This window comes from Cydia pomonella, chromosome 8 (assembly GCF_033807575.1).
Source record: "Cydia pomonella isolate Wapato2018A chromosome 8, ilCydPomo1, whole genome shotgun sequence".
Classification (NCBI taxonomy): domain Eukaryota; kingdom Metazoa; phylum Arthropoda; class Insecta; order Lepidoptera; family Tortricidae; genus Cydia; species Cydia pomonella.
The window spans coordinates 22,329,354-22,350,706 of NC_084710.1; the positions used below are offsets into that span (position 1 = coordinate 22,329,354).

At 38.2% G+C, this 21,353-nt stretch overlaps 2 protein-coding genes across 2 annotated transcripts in view; both read right to left on the bottom strand.

Annotated features, from left to right (window-relative positions):
- Positions 1-1,724: 1,724 nt before the first annotated feature.
- Positions 1,725-16,018, bottom strand: LOC133520832 (uncharacterized). Its single transcript, XM_061855512.1, has 5 exons — positions 15,623-16,018; positions 12,017-12,069; positions 9,269-9,307; positions 7,015-7,080; positions 1,725-1,875 (listed from the first exon to the last, which is right to left on the bottom strand). Exons 1-5 carry the CDS (start codon positions 15,662-15,664, stop codon positions 1,749-1,751), a joined length of 327 nt encoding a protein of 108 aa, XP_061711496.1. The 5' UTR covers positions 15,665-16,018; the 3' UTR covers positions 1,725-1,748.
- Positions 16,019-18,054: 2,036 nt separating this feature from the next.
- LOC133520842 (multiple epidermal growth factor-like domains protein 10) overlaps positions 18,055-21,353 on the bottom strand; it is a 55,072-nt gene continuing 51,773 nt past the window's right edge. The window contains exons 7-8 of the mRNA XM_061855526.1: positions 21,138-21,265; positions 18,055-19,658 (exon numbers count right to left, since the gene is read on the bottom strand). Coding sequence (XP_061711510.1) covers positions 19,543-19,658; positions 21,138-21,265 — 244 coding nt within the window. The 3' untranslated portion in view covers positions 18,055-19,542. The remainder of the gene's footprint in view (positions 19,659-21,137; positions 21,266-21,353) is intronic.

Sequence of the window (21,353 nt, forward strand, 5' to 3'; positions counted from 1 at the left end):
TTAACCTAGAGCAATGAGGTTTTCAAATAAGATCAATATCATCAATATCTGTGCTGCTATGTTTTGCTTTTTTGGATTATTTTATTTTGAAGAAACTAACAGCGCCTCGAAAATCGCAAAAACGGCTCAATTGATTTGGTGGCAAAAAAGGCGCAGTATACAAATATGACATCAAATATCCAAAAAATCACAACATAGCGGCATAGAGTATTTCTTCCTCTTACAATTTCCAAAATTTCAAAATGATTGGTTGTGTTTTGGAGGAGAAAACAGTCGAGAGCGAAACCTCGATTTTTGAGTTTTTTGCGTGGGATTTTAGTCCGAGCTGCAGTTGTCCTTATCGCACGCACGCACTACCGCCCACCGCAGACAGAAACATACTCGTAGCTTCAAAAATTTGAGATTTGAAAAGTTGCTCAGCTAGGAATTGCTCTTAAGCTTTGCGATCCTAACGAAATAACGGTACTTTTTCTATGAAATTCCATTTCGGGAGAAAACGTTCTCCACTAACTAAATCTTAACAAATCACTTTGATTTTGATGTCAATCGCTTCAGCTTAATATATTCTATGTAAACCTATAAGTTTCGCTTTTTTGAGAAAAAAAAAAAAGCGGCCAAGGCGAGTCGGACTCGCCCATGAAGGGTTCCGTACCATTTATGACGTATTAAAAAAACTACTTACTAGATCTAGTTCAAACCAATTTTCGGTGGAAGTTTGCATGGTAATGTATATCATATATTTTTTTTAGATTTTTCATTCTGTTATTTTAGAAGTTACAGGGGGGGGGACACACATTTTTTTCACTTTGGAAGTGTCTCTCGCGCAAACTATTCAGTTTAGAAAAAAATGATATTAGAAACCTAAATATCATTTTTGAAGACCTATCCCTAGATACCCCACACGTATGGGTTTGATGAAAAAAATTTTTTTTTTAATTTTTATGACGTATTAAAAAAAAACTACTTACTAGATTTCGTTCAAATCAATTTTCGGTGGAAGTTTGCATGGGAATGTATATCATATATTTTTTTTAGATTTTTCATTCTGTTATTTTAGAAGTTACGGGGGGGGGACACACTTTTTACCACTTTGGAAGTGTCTCTCGCGCAAACTATTCAGTTTAGAAAAAAATGACATTAGAAACCTCAATATCATTTTTAAAGACCTATCCATAGATACCCCACACGTATGGGTTTGATGAAAAAAGATTTTTTGAGTTTCAGTTCTAAGTATGGGGAACCCCCAAAATTTATTGTTTTTTTCTATTTTTGTGTAAACATCATAATGCGGTTCATAGAATACATCTACTTACCAAGTTTGAACAGTAGAGCTCTTATAGTTTCGGAAAAAAGTGGCTGTGACAGAATCGGACAGACAGACGGACATGACGAATCTATAAGGGTTCCGTTTTTTGCCATTTGGCTACGGAACCCTAAAAAACACTTTTTGTTTGCAAATTTTGAAAAAATGTAAACCTTGTGTCAACAATTATAGACAATAGAACATATTTAGAAGTGGATAACTTTTCCTCTTTTTGTACGGACGAGTCCGTATTATGCTTCCCTCTTAAAAAAAATCTAATTGTTAGTTTTTTAACTTCTCTGAATGAAATCTCCGTCTGCTGTTGCTATCTGTACATGTTTGTACATGTTTTGTGATTGCCACGAATACATGTCTTTGATTTTTATAACGATCTAAGGAGAGAAATAAAAACTACTTAAACATTATCAAATTACGAATTTATTATTCAGTTAACTTTGGGTTTATTATGCAAATATAGGGCAAATAAGCCCGCGCCAAGGATCGCGACCATGATGCCAAGGACCGTCAGGATGATGGCTGTGACGGACATCCGAGGTTCATCTTTACTACCGCTGAAAAAAAAAAACAAAGTGTCAAATACCGTATTTTTGATACTACTAGATCATGATCCATAACCATACAGAAATAATAAGTAATAAATTGCTCACTCCATACATCAGTTTTGGTACCAAAATGCTTATTATACATTGTGTCCCTAGCCATTGGATACAGCCGAAATGTACATATGCATTAGGGTATTTAGAACCAGTGTACAAAGTATCATAACAACCTGGGTAGCGGTTTCGAAGAAATTAACAAATTATCATTTTTTACTTTGGAGCAGCCTGTATGTGTTAGTAGCTCCTAAGGTAATATCCTCAAAGAATAGTATGGAACCTTCTTCGATCTTTTTGATTATCTTTTTTATTTATGACACTAATAAGCTTATGACTTTTGAAAATGTCACCCTGTATACGCAGTCGACATCTAGAACCGAATAGCGGAACTCTCAGTACTGCTACTCGACAATAGATATCGCGGCAAACAAAAAGTCTAATGCTCAACGATTTTCCGCTAATATTATAATAAATAAATAAATAAAAATAAAAATAAAAATTATTTATTTCAGATCAAAGATCCATATTATGTTAGTACTTATACTCTAGACTTAATAACTATGTTAGTTTGAGCAAACACATAAAATAAAAACAAAAACCAAATAAGAACAAAAAAAAAACTTCCTATTTGGCCCTTCCAATGGCGACTTCGACCCAGTATTTTGTTGTAGGGCAGTCTAGGCTTTCCGACAATGTCCTGAGGAGGCTATTGCCACTGCAACGCACTCGCCTAAGTAATGATCCAACACGCTTGCGTCTGATTGCGAAAAAGTCATCACTTCGCGCTTCCGCAAACATGCTAGATGCACTACAGTGCTTGGGCAGTCGCAACAGCATCCTCAAGACATTGTTATACTGGACCCTCAGTGCGTTGTATGCCCTTTGGGTAAAATTTACCCACAGACTGCAGGTGTAGAACGACGAACTGACAGTATGCTTTAAAAAGCGTCATTTTGACTTGTTCGTTACACCTTGCAAATCTGCGGGCAATCATATTACCACGCACCGCCATCGACCTTCTCTCCCTCTCAAGGTCTAGGTCATCCTTCAGATCTTCTGTAAGGATATGCCCCAGGTATTTGAACCTCTCCACTCTCTTCAGGGGTACACCGCAAAGCATGATCTTAGGTATTGTTGTTGGGTTGTATTTCTTGGCTTTAAAGAGGACGAACTCACTCTTGCTAGTGTTATACCTAAGACCATGCTCCTCAGCATACCCCTCGCATATAGTGATGAGTTTTCGTAACGAGTCGCTCGACGGACCCAGCAACACCATGTCGTCTGCATAGCTGATGTTGTTGAAACACGTTCTTTCTATATGACATCCGACATGTGTGTTGCTGAGCTCCTCGATCAACCCATTAACGTAGAGGTTGAACAGAATGGGAGATGTTAGTCCACCCTGACGAACCCCACATTTGAGACTATACTCGTCTGAGTCTTCTCCCGCCCATCTCACGCAATTGACCTGGCTGCCGTACCAGTACTTTAACAGTTCGACGCACTCCCTTGGTATACCCGTTTTCGCTAACTTGTCCCACAGTACGTCGTACACAACCAGGTCAAATGCTTTCGACAGGTCCAGAAAACACGCATATATGGGTGTATTCCTGTCTTTATAGTACCTGATAGCCCTCTTAACACACAATATTGCAGTCTCGGTAGACAATCCCTGACGGAAGCCGAATTGTGCATCATGCAGCTTCACGTATCTACAAAGTTGCTCATTAATAAGGCTATCAAGTACTTTGGCGAGAACAGTTGCCAGAGAGATGGGCCTGTAGTTTCCTATGTCCGACAAATCCCCCGTTCTGTTCTTTATCAGCGGCACTACAACTGTCCTAGTGAGCTTCCTAGGGAGATAAGCGTGTCTTAAGCACATCGTGTAGAACATGGCCAGCACCCGTGGCAGGTGTATGCCCGCATACTTGAGATGCTCTATGCTGAGCCCGTCATGCCCCGGCGATTTACCCCTTTGCATGTTTTTAATCACATTTTGAACTTGCTTAGCTGAGAAACTAAGGGTACTTTCACCCATAACGCACTCAGCACATAGCACCGCTTTTACAGGTTTATGGAGGATTGGGTCTATAGAAAACACTCGCTTGAAGTTATTCGCGATGCCCTTCTTGTCGCTAACTCCCCCTACACTCCCAGGGACACTAGGTCTCACATTAAGCTTATTAGTGCTTTTCCAGAAGGCTTTGAAGTCATTTGTTGCTCGTTTAGTGGCAAGGATGTCGGCTTTAATTTGGTCCTGCCTATCTTGACACCATTTTAATTTTGACTTGAAGACCCTCCTGGAATCACACATATCATCATACACTCGTCCCTGTTTAGGTTTATTTAACGACATCCACACCATAAACTTTTCTCTAGCGAGTCTATGGGCGCCCGCGACGTACTTGTTCCACCCCGCTACGACATTTCGCTTGGCGTGCCCTTTCCTGCTAGACTTTCTCGCCGCATCCGTCAATGTGTCAATTATGTCGTCATACATTTTATCTAAAATTACCAAGTGATTTCGTTCCATACATAATTTATCAGCACATGACGTTAGCTCGGTCGGAAAGTCTAGCATTCTCAGGCTCTCGTTGCACAGTGCTTGGTACACTTCTATTTGCGAAGGTTGCCTGTCACCCCACATTACCCCGTCGTTACGTACCCTGCCAGTAGTACATTTAATCTGTAGCTTATTTAATTTACAATCAATTATGAGCGGCAGGTGGTCCGACCAATATGCGTCATATTTCACACTCACGTTGCAAACCGTTTGTCTCGCTGCCTCCGTGACAACACAGTGGTCCAACCACCTGTTACATCCGTGCGCTTCACTCGTAAATGTAAATGTCCCCGAATCAGAGCCCAGCATTTCCAAATCCACGCAACTCCACATCTGCGTTTCGCAGAACTGCAGCAATTCATGGTAAAAAAGTTCCTTAGGGTGCGCATTAAAGTCCCCTAAAACATATATCGCCTCAACGTCCGTGCTGTCCTCGCTGATAGCACTAATCTCGCCTAAGCATTCAGTGAACAGCGGCACATTTTCAAGCTCATTTACCGGCATATATACACTAAATACTAGGAATGTGGACTCCCGCACTTTCACCTTTATTGCCACTAACCACACATTTTTACACTCGACTACGGTGACTTCCGAAAACGCAGACTTTCTCCATAGCAGCCCGACTCCCCCGTGTGGCCGCCCTATAAGTATACCGGCCCCTGTGTCGACTGCAGATGATCCCGTATATGCGAAGTCTTCATGTATTGTCCCGAGAAGCGGCAAGTCGTGCGGCAATAGCCAGGTCTCCTGCAATGCCACAATGTCTCCTTCCTTGCACAGATCCCTTACACCCTCTATCGACCTCTTCAGACTTTTACAGTTAAAACTTATTAAGCGACTAATGGGTGTATCTGTCATATTGTTCGTTCTGTATAATATTTCCATTCTCACCGCTTTCCTTAAGTGCCTCCTCTCCGCGATCCCTCAGAGAGATGAACCGCCTGTAGTAAACCCCCTCCGGCCACAGTGCGTCATCCATGAAAATATTTAATTTGTCTGACGCCACGAATAGTTTATAGGAGTGATAGGCCTTCTGTTTTCTCATTTTTATTTTTACTAAGGCTACATTTTCACCGGTTTTCTGCAATAAATAATCCCGTATGTCGTCCTCTGACACATCTTTATGTACATTATAAATAAATAATGGCACTTTGACCTCCGCGGCTTTAAATCTCATGTTTGAGCTCGACTCGGCCTTGCCTTTATTTCCGATATACTTATATTTTGGTTTTTTACGTTGCACCGTCTCCCAACCATTATCGTTGTTCGGTTATAACCAGAGTAACCGGAACTCTAGCATTAGTTTATGAGACTGCTAGTTTAACAGTCCAGACGCGGTTTATTTATTTAGTATAAATTTTATTTTGACACTTGGAGAGACTTTACACCTCCAAATTTTATTAGTATTAGTACTCTGACATTGGGGACCTTTTACATCTCCAGATTTAATGTGTTTTTAACCATAGAGATTATACATCTCTATTGTATTGTAGTAATTATTTATTTTAAGATTATTATACTGTAATGTTTACCCAGGTATTGGCTGTTGTATTTATAAATGTTGTTATGTATTTTTCATGTCACTATATGATGTTAGTATAAATGTTGTATTGACTTGTAAAAGAGCCCTTGAGGCCTACTTGCAGAATAAATTTTTGAATTTTGAATTTTTGAATTTTGAATTCTATTTTCAACTCCTACACTTACAGATTCTAGATGTCGACTGCGAATATAATAATCATTTTGGTACCAAAACTGATGTATGGAGTGAGCACTCTATTACTTCTTATTTATCTATGCCATAACGGATCAAATTCAGAACTTATTGGTATTACAATTAGAATAATAAAGTGGGTAGTGTGAGTAGTGCATGGTGCAGCACTATAGACAAAAAAAAAAACTGTTTAATATAATAAAGTTAGTTACAAAGTTATACATTTTTTTTAACTTAGCATAACCTATTTATTATAGATTGTAAGCTAAGGAGTATGAAGTTTTATTTCTTATTACATTATTATTACTTGATTAATATGGTATTTATATAATAATTTTCTGCTTTTAGACTTAACGACTTATTTATTTAAGTAGTGCTTTTTTAACATTAGTTTGTGGGTTTTACCCTCATCTAGGTTATCTATTAAATGTCTGGGAAGGCTATTTAGGATGTTTGGCAAATAACTCGACCAGACTATTTGCCCATAATAGTTGTTGCTGTAATAAATAGGTGGTAGTCCCAACCACAAAGAGTGAAAGATGATGAATGTGAGAAAGAATAGTATGTGGAATGAAAGTGCGAGAAGCAAAACTGCGAGAACTGGTATGTGAGAGAAACCCGCTCCCAGTAGGCTCCGATCATGTTGGAGGTAGATCGAAAAAAAAAAAAAAGAAAAAAAAAAAAAAAAAAAAAAAAAAAAGGTTGTTGCTATGTGGTATATTAATATATTTTTTATTTATCAGAACTCTAAGGTTAGTTGGCCTGTCATACCTATACTTCCCAAATTAACAAACTGATATTGTGTTATACTTACGCTGAAGCTTGTTTCGTGGCTTCTGCAGCAGCTTGTTTTGTTGCCACGTTGGGGCTTCTGACAAATCTGTAAGGATTTTTAAATATTATGTACACAATTTCAAACTTTCCGCCCGCCAATTAGGTATAGATCGTGTCATTCACGAAGACGCGTGACTTGACTCGTATTGTCGTGTTATTAAAGGTTAGATTTGACAAATCTGCGCGTCATCGTGGATGACACGAACTATAGTAACTACTTATTTATACACTACTTATACGAACTATAGTAGTTTCTTGGAGCGTAATTGAAGTGGCTTTTATTACTATAATGTACTGAGAGCTGAGAGTCGTAATGCGTTGATTTTGACATCGTCACTTTTTTTTTCTTTTTTTTTGATACTACGTCGATGGCAAACAAGCATACGGCCTGATGGTAAGCAGTCTCCGTAGCCTATGTACGACTGGAACTCCAGAGGAGCTACATGCGCGTTGCCGACCCTAATATGTTGTACAGTAAGTACAATGTGTGTGTTATGTTATTTCTAAGAAGTGTTCTTTGCATCACAATCGGAGCAAAAAGCACCATAAAATTTCCATACATTTTCATTCTTTCTATTCCATTACCTTCATACAAAGTCCATGAAAAATAGTAACGGAATGGAAATTAAAATCTTAGAACACTTTTTTCTCATATTAGGATTGAAAGCGCACGTGATTCTGAGTAAAAATAATATAAAAGGTCCCAAATCTAAAATTATTGACTGCAGCCCTTGTAATCGTAGGTTTTTTTTTTGTATTTACCGATTCGAGCGTATCAAGCAATAATGTAGAGGCTGCTTTATAAGGCAGAGGGAATATATTTCCCACCTGATTTTGAACTCATTTTCCAATAAGGTAGAAGTACTAGTGCTCGACGCTGCACTAGTACTCGACATGGGCACTTTATGTCAAAGTGACAAGGATTAAGTTCGAATACATAAAAATCTTCGTTGTTCAAATTTAACCTGTATTTCCATGAAATAAAGTGCCCATGTCGGTGACTAGTGCAGCGTCGAGCACTAGTACTTCTACTTTATTTGGTTGAATTTTGCATAATTTCTAATACCCATGCCTTATTAAGTATTAAGTTATGCGTGATACTCGTGTCTTACTAACTTAACTTAACCACTTTTAGCCGTCTACGTTGGTGGGATAATTGGTGGGGTATTGGTGGGCAGTTAAAAATATCGTTAATTAGATGATCCTAGTTAATGCTATAATTGTCTTAATATTTTTAACCATAGAGACTATACATCTCTTTTGTATTGTAGTAATTATTTATTTTAAGATTATTATAATGTAATGTTTACCCAGGTATTGGCTGTTGTATTTATAAATGTTGTTACGTATTTTTCATGTCACTATATGCTGTTACTATAAATGTTGTATTGACTTGTAGAAGAGCCCTTGAGGCCTACTTGCAGAATAAATTTTTGAATTTTGAATACTTGATCTGACAATTTTTCGTACCCATTTTCCTAATTTTTCAGTCCCCTCTATGCCCCCCCTTCCCCACAAACTAATGGACCAACATGGACCGCTAAAATTGGTCAAGGTGTCAGGCCTCCACTGGTGGCAAGATATCATTTATCTTTTTTTTATCTTAATCTGACACGCTCGAGTAACTCTTCTTCGTATTTCTTTTATTTCCTCTAAGAAGAGAGAAGCTTTAATTTTTATTTGGGACTTATACCGACCAAAGCCGACCCAAAAATGTCCCATGATGGACCCGTAAACCGTCTTCCACCCTGATAAACTACTTATGTATTAGTGTCATCCATCAGAAATATGGTATCTCTATGGTAAACTTTTAGACTATATGTGACGTTAACTATGAAAAGGGGAAGTACCTCCACCTTACAGAAAACAGCAGCCAAATAACACTAGACCCTACTCATAGTGTTGTGTTCCTGCCGGTGAGTAAGGTTGCCAGAGCTCATCGAGGGGGGGCGGGTTTAGGGTCGGCAACGCGCATGTAACTCCTCTGGAGTTGCAGGCGTACATAGGCTACGGAGACTGCTTACCATCAGGCGAGCCGTATGCTTGTTTGCCACTGACGTAGTATAAAAAAAAGAAAAAAAAGAAAAGGGACCTTATTGTCGATGGCGCTTCCGCCGTAATAAAGGATGCTCCGATACAAATACAACGCTGCGCGATGCAGTGCAGCGTAAGCGCCATCGACAATAAGTTCCCTTTTCATAGATAATGCCACATATTTTAGTTGATATACATACCCTGCTTTTGTACATAAATCATCGGTTGGCATGCTCAGTCTGAAAACAAATATTTCATTTATAATAAAAAAACCTAAAATTATTTGTAAGTTATTGAGCTTATATATATACGAATGAATGAATTTAAAACATTTTCATAGAGGTAGGTTACTAGTTATTTCCATATAATTAGGGATTTCCGACACCAAATGTTTCCTACATCGATAACCAAACAAGGATGAAGCATTTTTAGTACCTTTTGTTAGAACAGAAACTTCTTATTAAATATAGGTACAATTCATTAGAATTATATACACTATGGCTCATAAGTACTTTCAAAAGTACTTTCGACCCGGTTAGGAGAATGATTAAGACACGTTTAAGAGGCTGTCAACACCCAATGTCCTTGAAATTGATGTTACTTAAACAGTTTTTTAAGAAAGACTATTTGTTTTAGTCAAGTAAGAAAAATATATGTTCATATTAATTATATTTCAAAGACCGTGGTTGTACTCGATACATGATTGAACTAAATCGGCTCGATAGAAAATAGTTGCAAAGATTGGTCTTAAAATCATAATTAAACGGTTCCATGTCTTTATTGTTTTGACTTATGGGTCTGCAATTAAAATCACAATTTCAAAATATTTATATCTAAACCGCTGTTGAGTAAAATATTACACTAATAATCCACTTTTTTTATTTAAATATTTTTCTTATTATTCCCTTGCCCAGGCCCAGTAACATGCGACAGTGCTATCTCATTTACCTACTCCGATACAAATAGACAGTGTGCGCGCTTTAGTTATTGACAGCCTCTTAAGAGCTTGGAAAGATCTTTAAAAGATCGATAACTAAACGACATGTCAAAATTTACGTTTATTTTGATTCCGCAGTGATCCCAATAAGATCTGTCCACGATATTTCTAACTTCAAAGTGGCATTGGTTGCCCGAATCGAGCTGCTTCTGTCAGTTATACGACATACAAACGATATCTAAATGAGAACTTATCTAAACCAGGACTTATCGTTATCGTATTACATTCTTCGAATCGGGCCGTTTGGCAAAGTTTTCTTAGGAATAGTTTTCATTTTGTTTTGGGGACTTGGAAGATAAGTGAAGTAAAGACGCTTAAGAAAAAACGTAGGCTCCATTTTCCTCTCTGGTTAATGATATTATGGAAAATATTTTGATATAGATATATCAACCTACGTTTGACTTTTTAGATTTTTTAATTATTGTAAAAATTAGGTGCAAAAAACAGATTACCCGGACCCGGGTATGTCCTTAAACTACGTCCACAAGAGAAGTATGGGCATTGTGAATGTCATCTCGCCTTGTGTGGTAGGGCACAGCACAGCGGATGTCAGTCCAGATCTAGAGCAGAGCCCAACTGGGGAAGTACCTCCACTTTACAGAAAACCGCAGCCAAATAACACTAGAACCTACTCATAGTGTTGTGTTCCTGCCGGTGAGTAAGGTTGCCAGAGCTCAACGAGGGTGGGAGGGGGTTAGGGTCGGCAACGCGCATGTAACTCCTCTGGAGATGCAGGCGTACATAGGCTACGGATACTGCTTACCATCAGGCAGGCCGTATGCTAGTTTGCCACCGACGTAGTATTAAAAAAAAAAAATTTCAGACAAATTTTTAAATGCTCCTATGCTAATGCTTTTATGATAATTAAATAAAAATAAAAAAACAAATGTATGGACATAGCTGTCGTTGGTATACAACAAATTGTGTCAAAATATTTTAAAGTTATTATCCAAAGAGGAAAATGAGGACTACGCTTGTATGAAAAGGGGATTTAGCGCGGGTCCTTCTCTTTCGTCTTAACACGAGGATTTTTGTACATTGACCTGCCTGTTGCTATCTCTATTGCACGCGCATAATTGTATTGCTGTCAAACTCGCACAGTGACATTGACAACCGGCATCTTGGGCGAGACAGCAATATTAATATGCGCGTGTAATAAAGATAGCAGCAGGCGCGTCATATACGAAAACTCTTGTGTAAAGCGTATTTTTGTTTAGATAATTAGATAATAGTATTTTATGCAACAGTTGTATAAGAAGGGTAAAAAAAGGCGAGTAGCGTGAGTTACAATGTGAGCCGGAGCCGAAGGCGTAGGCGAACATTGTAAAGGAATACGCCACGAGCATTTTTTGACCTACTTATACAACGTTGCATACAATATTTTTCCTACGAGTCAACAAAAATAAATCTTAATTTAGGTAAACAAAGCAAAAGTATATAGCCAAGACGCGCGAGCATACATTGTTACGCGCCCGGCCCGCCCCGGGCCGCGGCCGGCCGGTCGGCGACACCTCGTAACTCATGAGGCCCTGGTACTTGCTACTTGCTAAATTAAATTTTTGGACAGTTTTTTCTCAATTTTGGCCACCTTAACCTACGGAGACTAACAAGCAACGCTAAGCGGTCTTCGTAGTCTATGGGTGTTGCTATATTACGGGTGTCACATGCGTGTTTCTGACTTATGAAGTAATTATTTTTACTATGCAACCAAATGAATATTTTGTAAGTTGGCAGCAATGCACTTAGTTTAAAACTGTATTCGTTTTGGTTTTGTTAGGTTAGTAGCCATTAATCGCAGTAACGTTATAGCGATTAAAAGCACAAGAGCTTTTATGAGGAATAGACAATATAGATTTTTCTTGAAACCTTTTATGTATGTTCTTATATTCGTGTTAATGAATGCATAAATGACAGATAACAGTAGAGGAGTAGGAAAATATAATTAACTTACTTATTTCCTTCTAAAGTTGTCGAAAGGGAATCGTCGGAGACTGTAGTTGTGGCCTGAAAAAAGACATTTCTTATTTTATGAGACCTCGGCAAGCTTATTCGAATTTCACCTTCCCAGTATAAACGGAGTTTCGTTCTCATTTCAAAACTACGTGTTGGATTGTAATGAAACTTTGCACATACAATGAGGAAACGATGATGATAAAAATGTGGCAAGTGTGCCTTTGAGGTAAGTGTGTCTTATAATTATTATAATTTTACTTGAATGTTCATGTAAATTTTCATGATATTTCATAATTTATGTTTAAAATGAGAATGTAACTTTAATTGGCGGCGGCGGCTAGATTCGTGTGATTTTAATGTTTACAGCTATACAGGATGTAACGAAAATAGGGGGGAGTCCGTTTATTTATTGTATATACCTTGTTCTGATTAGGAAAAAAGTAGAAGTTTTTTTTTTTCTAAAATGAAATCTATGGGGCAAATCCGTCAAGTCGGCCAACCATACTTATTTACTAGTTTGGCGCAATGACCCAAAATGAGTCTTGGCCTTTAACACAAGAACACGCCATTTTACCCGGTCCTGCGCGTCTTCACGCCAGTTTTCACTGACGCCGAGCTCTCAGAGATCCACCTCCACTCTATCCACCCACCGATACTTAGGGTGACCTACAGGACGGCCTCCAGTCGGTCGACCCAAATATGCCCTCTTTATAGTACGATCTTCACCCATTCTTTCGAGGTGGCCCAGCCAACGGAGACAATGTGCTTCGGTCTTACCTTTTATATTCCCAACCCACCATACAACGCGCAAAACTTTTGCGCGTCAAAAACATTTTTCTTGAATCAATCAATCATTTATTTATTTGGATAATACAGTAACAAAAGGTATGAGTACTATAATATTCGGGTACAATGACATTGTGTATTTTGCTTGCAAGCAAGCGTGCAAATATAATGACAAATCTACTCGTTGAAAAATAACAAAATTGAAATTAAGAGCGGTTCAAGAGGAATTTCCTCCCGCGGACGCTCCGACTGTGGAATGAGCTCCCTTCCGAGATTTTCCCGAGGGTCTACAGTATGGGGTTCTTCAAAAAAGGAGTGTACAGGTTTTTACAGGGTCGGCAACGTGCATGTAACACCTCTGGAGTTGCAGGCGTCCATAGGCTACGGTGACTGCTTACCATCAGGCGGGCCGTATTGTTTGCGATCGTCGTGGTATAAAAAAAATTAAGACATTAATATAAATAGTTACAAAATTAGAAAAAGTCAGTCAGTAACCATAAAACAAAAAAAAAATGTAATAAAAAGAAAAATATAATATATTTGAAAATAATTAGAAAAATTCTACTGTTTCCTAATCCGAACACGATACCGAATACCCTTAAAACGGGTCCCCACTATTTTTGTTACATTCTGTACCTATATGTACCATACTGACCTAACTAGAGTGAATAGCTTAGTATGAGAGGAAAGAGGACGGCCGATTCTCCATACATAGTCCCGATTTTCTGGGTATTGACATTATGGAAAATATTTTTACATAATTTGATGTATATTAGACTACATTAGACCTTTTTAGATTTATTTATTATTATAAAAATTAGGAGCCAACCACAGATTTTAAATGCTTCTAACTCCTATAATAATTAAAAATTCGAAAAAAATCACACGTACGGTTAGGGTCGGTTAGCATAGTTGTGATTGATATACAACAAATTGTGTCAAAAAAATTTCAATAATTAAAGCAAGAAATATTACTTTGCTAATCCGCGAGAAAATAACGTGTTAGTCAATCAGTGCTAACCCGTTATACTTACTTGCGTATTTTTACATGCAATTAATGTTCCCACCCTCCCACCGCAAAAATAAATACGCAAATAAATATAACATTAATTGCATGTAAAAATACGCAAGTAAGTATAACGGGTTAGCACTGATTGAGTAACACGTTATTTTCTCGCGCATTAGCAAAGTAATATTTCTTGCTTTAATTAGCATGGATTTCCGCAAAGTAACGCCTGATTCTATTAATTATTTTTTCAATAATGTAAATAACCAGAGAGGAAAATGAGGACTACGTTTGTATGAAAAGGCAATTACGCGCGATCCAAACAAAAAAAATGAGTAAAGCTAACCGGCGCGGTCGCGTCCGACGGATTTTATTGCTCCTCTACACGATGGGCCATCACCCATCATACTGGCCCACTAAGATGGGCCAGCGTGTATAGAGGGTAGTGGTGTCGGATGGCTTATGGCGCGGTGGGATGGCCGCGGTGTCGGTTTTTCGTCCGCACATCAAAGGGAGTGGGCCAGCGATGGTGCGTACGAATCTACACGCGGCCCGTTCCATAGTGCCTGCCCTCGACCATCCCATGGCCATCTCGCTGGTCCAACGCTGGGCCACTGTATACAGGAGCTCTCACATTTCATGGCCATCTCGCTGGTCCAGCGCTGGACCATCGTGTAGAGCTCCGTGCACCCGAACCAGCTAGCAGACCCCCTTTTTGCCATATTTGCAATAAGGATTACGAATTATCAGAGGCCACATAAACTTCGTATATGCAGCAAATCAGCTTCAGAATATTTTTATAGGAACACTTTAAGTAACGGCCCGATCCAAGAATGATAAGTTCTGGTTTAGATAAGTTCTCATTTATATATCGTTTGTATGTCGTATAATTGACAGAAGCAACTCGATTCAGGCAACCAATGTCACTTTGACGTTAGAAATATCGTAGATAAATCTTATTAGGACCACAAAGGAATAGAAAGAAACGTTAATTTTGACATGTCGTTTAGTTGTCGATTTTTTAAAGATGTTTCCAAGATCTTAAACGTTTCTTAATCATTCTTCGAATCGGGCCGTAAATATCTTTAACGGGAAAGCATATTTAAAAAAATAATGAATAAAATTATGAAAAACTAGGTGTAGCGACTAGTGCAAAATGGCTTATTACACGGAAAATTGTAATAGGTAAACGTGGGTGAAGTCAGAGCACATTTCACAGCTCCGAACGGACTCCATCACGTCTGCCATACAAATAATGTATGTATAGGCACAATGAAAATGCGCTCCGGCGTGGCCCGAATCCAGCCAGTCGTTGGAAATCGTACAATTCGTACATTAAGAGGCTGTCAATACCTAAAGCGCGCACATTGTCTATTTGTATCGGAGTAAATGAGATAGCACTGTCGCATGTTACTGGGCCTGGGCAAGGGAATTAAGAAAATTATTTAAATAAAACAAAGTGGATTATTACTGTAATATTTTGCTCGTTAGCGGTTTAGATATAAATGTTTTGAAATTGTGATTTTAATTGCAGACCTATAAGTCAAAACAATAAAGACATAGAACCGTTTAATTGTGATTTTAAGACCAATCTTTGCAATTATTTTCTATCGAGCCGATTTCGTTCAATCATGTATCGAGTACAACCACGGTCTTTGAAATATAATTAATATGAACATATATTTTTCTCACTTGACTAAAACAAATATAGTCTTTCTTGAAAAACTGTTTAAGTAACATCAATTTCAAGGACATTGGGTGTTGACAGCCCCTTAAGTGGATTTATAATTATAAAGACAAATGATTACTTACCGAGATAGCAAAAGCCACGATGAAAAGGTACCGGGTATACATATTTAGGAATTATTTAAGAACTGATCAATAAATTAAATGACCACGTTGAACACAACCACCGTGGTGTATGTCACTACAGGATAAACAAATGGTTTTCCCGTAAGGAGATATTTTTAGCAATATGTGCTCATTTCAAAGGAAACGGATATCCTCTTTTATCTAAAACTAACGCTAACGCTAACGGAATGGTGGCCGCTTTCAGACGAAAGGAGTGCCTGGCGTCCGTTGGCTCGTTGGGTGGACGACATTCGGAAGACTGCGGGTCACTTCTGGATGAGACTGGCTCGGGACCGGGATAAGTGGCGTACTAGAAGAGAGGCCTATGCTCAGCAGTGGGCGATAAAAGGCTGATATGATAGACATAGACATAGACATAGACATAGAATTTATTTATTTAACACCACATTGAAACATGTTTACAGGCAATACTACAAAACATTACAAGCCTTAAAATGAAACTTAATTAGGCACAAATTTATGTTTACATGTAGATAACTAAACTTTTAAAATTATGATGCTAAAAAGGAGCGAACCTCAGCATGTGTTGCAGCAGGCTTACCTACTACAACGCTGTACTATTGGTGGTGGTGATGATGATGATGATGATCTAAAACTACATGACACATCTATTAAATGTTACATCGTCTCTCCATTTTCCAGGTTTTTGATTTTGTAGTCTTTCATGTTATGGCCATCAGAATAAACGAATCCCACCAATAGTACAATCAGCGTCAAATACTTCGTAGCAGTCAAAGTGGCCAAATAGTTCGGTACACCATACTAAATATATGGTGTACCGAACTATTTGGCTACTTTGACTGCTACGAAGTATTTGACGCTGACTGTACATTACGATACGAGTGCGAAAAATAGGAAATTCGAAACGAGTGGCGATAAATTAAAACACGACCGAAGGGAGTGTTTTAAATCGACACGAGTTGCGAATTACCTATTCGCACATGCTGCGGCTGGTGGCCTAGCGGTAAGAGCGTGCGACTTGCAATCCGGAGGTCGCGTGTTCAAACCCCGGCTCGTACCAATGAGTTTTTCGGAACTTATGTACGAAATATCATTTGATATTTACCAGTCGCCTTTCGGTGAAGGAAAACATCGTGAGGAAACCGGACTAATCCCAACAAGGCCTAGTTTACCCTCTGGGTTAGAAGGTCAGATGGCAGTCGCTTTCGTAAAAACTAGTGCCTACGCCAAATCTTGGGTTTAGTTGTCAAGCGGACCCCAGGTTCCCATGAGCCGTGGCAAAATGCCGGGACAACGCGAGGAAGAAGAAGAATCACACTGACGACCGGAAGACAACTAAAGAGCGGGCCATGCGTTGTTGGACCTTTCGTAGGCGCGCGGAATGCTTTTTTTTTAAATCACAAATTGACTAAGTCCCACAGTGAGCTCAATAAGGCTTGTGTTGAGGGTACTTAGACAACGATATGTATAATATATAAATATTTTATAAATACTTAAAAAACTTAGATACATAGAAAACACCCATGACTCAGGAACAAATATCCATGCTCATCACACGAATAAATGCTCTTACCAGGATTTGAACTCGGGACCATCGGCTTCATAGGCAGGGTCACTACCCACGAGGCCAGACCGGTCGTCAATAAGTCTTACAACACATTAGTGACAATGACAATGTATTTTAAGCTGTCCCTATACACGTGTTTTTTTTTTTAAGTCCGTTCATTTCTAGTGTCTATTCCTGAGCTTAAATTAAGTAACTTTCTCCAAGAAACCGGTATAGTAATTTACTGTAGTTTAGTTTGGAGATAGATTGTGGTGGGATGTTTATTTTAATTTGATAAGGCCCCTACGAGGCCCCGTAATGGCCCGTAAACACCCCTGTTATAATTTGGAGTTGTCTCCTGCTAAGTTTCCATAGCTTTTTGCTATGGAATTATAAACTTTATAATGCAAAATAGCGCAAATTTAAGTAAGGGCTTGTGGACAAATCACGCGAGGTTTTTTCGGCTACTTTTTGACCCCCAACCTTGGTGATATTTGGTGAGGTTCTTGGCTAACCCCCAAATAACCTAACGTGTATTTAAAAAAAAAAATTGATTCGACCTAATTTTAAGATACGTAAATAGTATTGTTGTTTTGTATAGAGTAAATCTTGTTTAGACTCGCTATTTTGAAGTGCCACGAGAAGATTTATGTTTAACGAAACCGAGAAAAAGTATGTGGTAGATATTTTTTCTTAGTTTCGTTCACTATAGAAAGATGCACGTGAGGTCTCCATATACCAGCCCCCCCCCCCCCCAAAAAGTGATCTGTCGTGATTTTTTCGTGACCTACCTCCCCCCTATCGAACCTCGCATACTTTGCAAACACCATTTTTAATTTCTAAAGGGTTATATTAAAACTCGAACTCGAAATTACATTTTATTTATTAAATAATACCTTTTATAATCATTGCTTCATATTATGTAAGTAACTACTTTGAACTACTATCTACAACATTTTGTTTCAATTCCAATCACCTTAAATAAATATTTGCACGTAAGTTAATAACAAAAGTACGCAGGTACTATTTTAATAAATAGTGAAGATGAGAACGGAAGTCTAAGAAATAAGAAGAAAACGTGCCTCGAAAAATCAAGACAAAATGCTGGATTACAGAAGACAAAAAAGATGGCGATATACCTTTGGCCTATACTTGAGTAGATGGCGACACCGTTTGATATTTAACACATATCAATGAAAGAACATGGGTCAAATAGCCATATGTCATTCTAAGAGTTTTAGTCATGTGCCGAAAGATGGCAGTAAAAGTTGACTACAAAAACTTCGACAATACGCCGCTATACTAAATTATGGAGTGTGGAATTAAGAGGAGTGGCATCTCTTATGGTAGAACTGTTGCAAAAGTGTCCAGCTGGCAGCTATAAATAATAGTTCCAAATCTCTCCAAAGTAGCTAAGAACCTAGGCGTTATTGACGGAGTGAATTGCGCTGTCTATGATTTGATTTTTTTGTTCAAATACTCTAGGTATTGTAGCGCCACCTATTTAAAGTTTTTTGATGACACTTTTTGGTACATGGAGATTTCGTTCCTTATCTCCACCTTCCGTAATACTAAATATAAGTATTTAGGTAAATATGATTAATGTGAGGAGATTATCGGTATTCCTTTGGTGAGTGCATATGTTAAAACAAGTTGTACTGTACCTATCAGGAATATTTTTTTAAACTATCGCAGCTACTTGCCAAAACAAGAACAATAATTAAGATTTATCACTATCTCGCTCGTTGCGTTTTTCGTTAATCTCTTCATCTTACAGTACCTGCCAATAATCTACCCTCATATTTTTACATTTTATTTGTTAGATTATAAAATACATTCATATTTTACCAAAAGCTAGCATTTTCAAGATCTTTTATCATATTATCTACTTATATAAGTATTATTAGCCAGTACTGATATTCCTGGGCCTTGCTTTACAATTGTGTAGAACGTCATGCCAACGGAAAATTTCAATAATTGCCTTTTAGAATTCAAAAAACGCATTTAACCGATTTGCAAGACCGAAATGATCCCATAAGTGTTCCGTAAATAAAGTTTTGTGCGGAACACAAATTGGGTAAAGTCACATTTCAAAAACAAAATCTTCCTTTATATCTTGTAAATTTATACTAATTTTCGTAGATTTTTTTTTAACTTTTCGCAACATGTACATTTGTAAGTATTTAAAACAGCAATATTGAAGTTACTCAACCTGCAGCCCTTTAAGTAGCCCGCCAAGTGACCCTAGCCATCCTTGCCTTCCGTCTTGCGGCCCGGGGCTACCACAAGGCAAAACAGTCTTTGTTGCCCTCATAATATAAGTGAGTATGGCTGATTTAAAACTATTGAATAACTAAACAACACTGGTTCCTTTGTCCAAGAGAGTATCGCTCGTTTCCTCTTCCTCGATGAGATCGTCTTTTCGGAATAAAGTGTTCGGGACGGTGTACGCTACGCTGCCGTAGTGACCTGCAAATTATAATACAACACTGAAAATTCATGTCGAAAAGAAAATTGACAAAAAGGATAGAATGAAGTGATTTAGTGATACTAACTAAATAGTAAGTACTATAATAATACTGTATTGATGTATCGCTAAACAGTGTTGGCCGAACGTTAATTAGAATTAACCATTACAAATTGAACCGTAAACTCTAACCGTCCGTCACGGTTTACGGTTCAATTTGTAATGGTTATTTGTCAATTCTAGTTAACTTTCGGCCAACACTGTCGATAAATATAACGTCCTAGTTAATTAGAGCCAACCAATAAGAGGATGGAAACTGTAATTGCATGAATTAAATACGCAAGCATAAAGGTTTTCTTGCATTATTTGACTATTTTTTTTATTTAGCGAAATAGGGATGCAATCTAATTGTTCTAAATATCATTACTTAAACCTCAATCAAAATTTTCATGTATAAATAAGGGCGTTCGCTAGCTGGCGCGGTTGCACGGAGATGCAAACCATGATCGTCTACTGGTTTGCTACTCGTTTCCGCACACGGTGCTACGCAAATGGGACTATTTTTATATCCTAACCTAACCTAAATATACACAGCAAAAAAAAGGTAATTTGCTGGCAAAACAGCATTCTGCTGTTCAATGTAAATTTTTTTGATGTGCAATTAATAAAATTCAAAAAAAAAATCCACGCCTCCTCTGTTACATCTTTTCTGACATATTCTGGCAGCTTATCTTATCTTATACCTTTAAACGAGCAATTCTTGTATATATATATGTATATATATTTCTGTGATCTCGGAAACGGCTCTAACGATTTCGCTGAAATTTGGTATATGGGGGTTTTTGGGGGTATACAATCTATCTAGATTAGTCTTATGTTTGGGAAAACGCGTGTTTTCGAGTTTTCATGCGTTTTTCTTTCGACGCAGAATATGGTCGCTAATTTCGTGTTGCCGGCCACTGTCCATCTGGTCCAGCGGGTTAAGACGCGGACTGCTAAACGAGTGTTACGGGTTTCAAGTTTATATATAATTTTTTAAATTTTTATTGTTTTAGACAAGTTTAATTTAGTAAAAAAATGTAGTTAAGATTATCACCTATACACCACCATATTAAAATAAATAGTTATAAACTTATAACCGAGCAAAGCTCGGTCGCCCAGGTACTAATTATATAAATATGATAATTTTTGAGCTCTTGAACAAAATTAATACTTATTAAAAGTTTGTACCGTCGCGCTTTGTAATGCAACGCGTATACGACTCGAGTCGCGTGCGACCAGCAAGACGGTATCGTGCGACTGTTAAGTGAATATGTATGGCGGCTACTCACAAGCGACGCGTAGGATACGCGTACGAAACACAAATCGCTAGAGAGTAGCTTCGTGAGAGAAGGGCGTAACTGGCGCGGACTTGTGCGGCGAATTTTACATACAATAGCACCCATTCCTAATATGTGTAATATATAAATCAATGCTCGTACCATCGTCAGCAGGTGTCTTCTGTGGTAATTTTCTAGCGTAGAGGCGGCTTATGACCACCAGTACTAGAACGACCAGCAATAGAAGTACTGCTCCTCCTACGATCCAGGTCATCTGCATACTCGCCAGTCTACAAACATATTGATCCCTCATGATCAGGTCATCTAAAAAGGCAAAAGCCTAAGTAGTAAAATTCCTAGAACGCACAACAGCTAGCT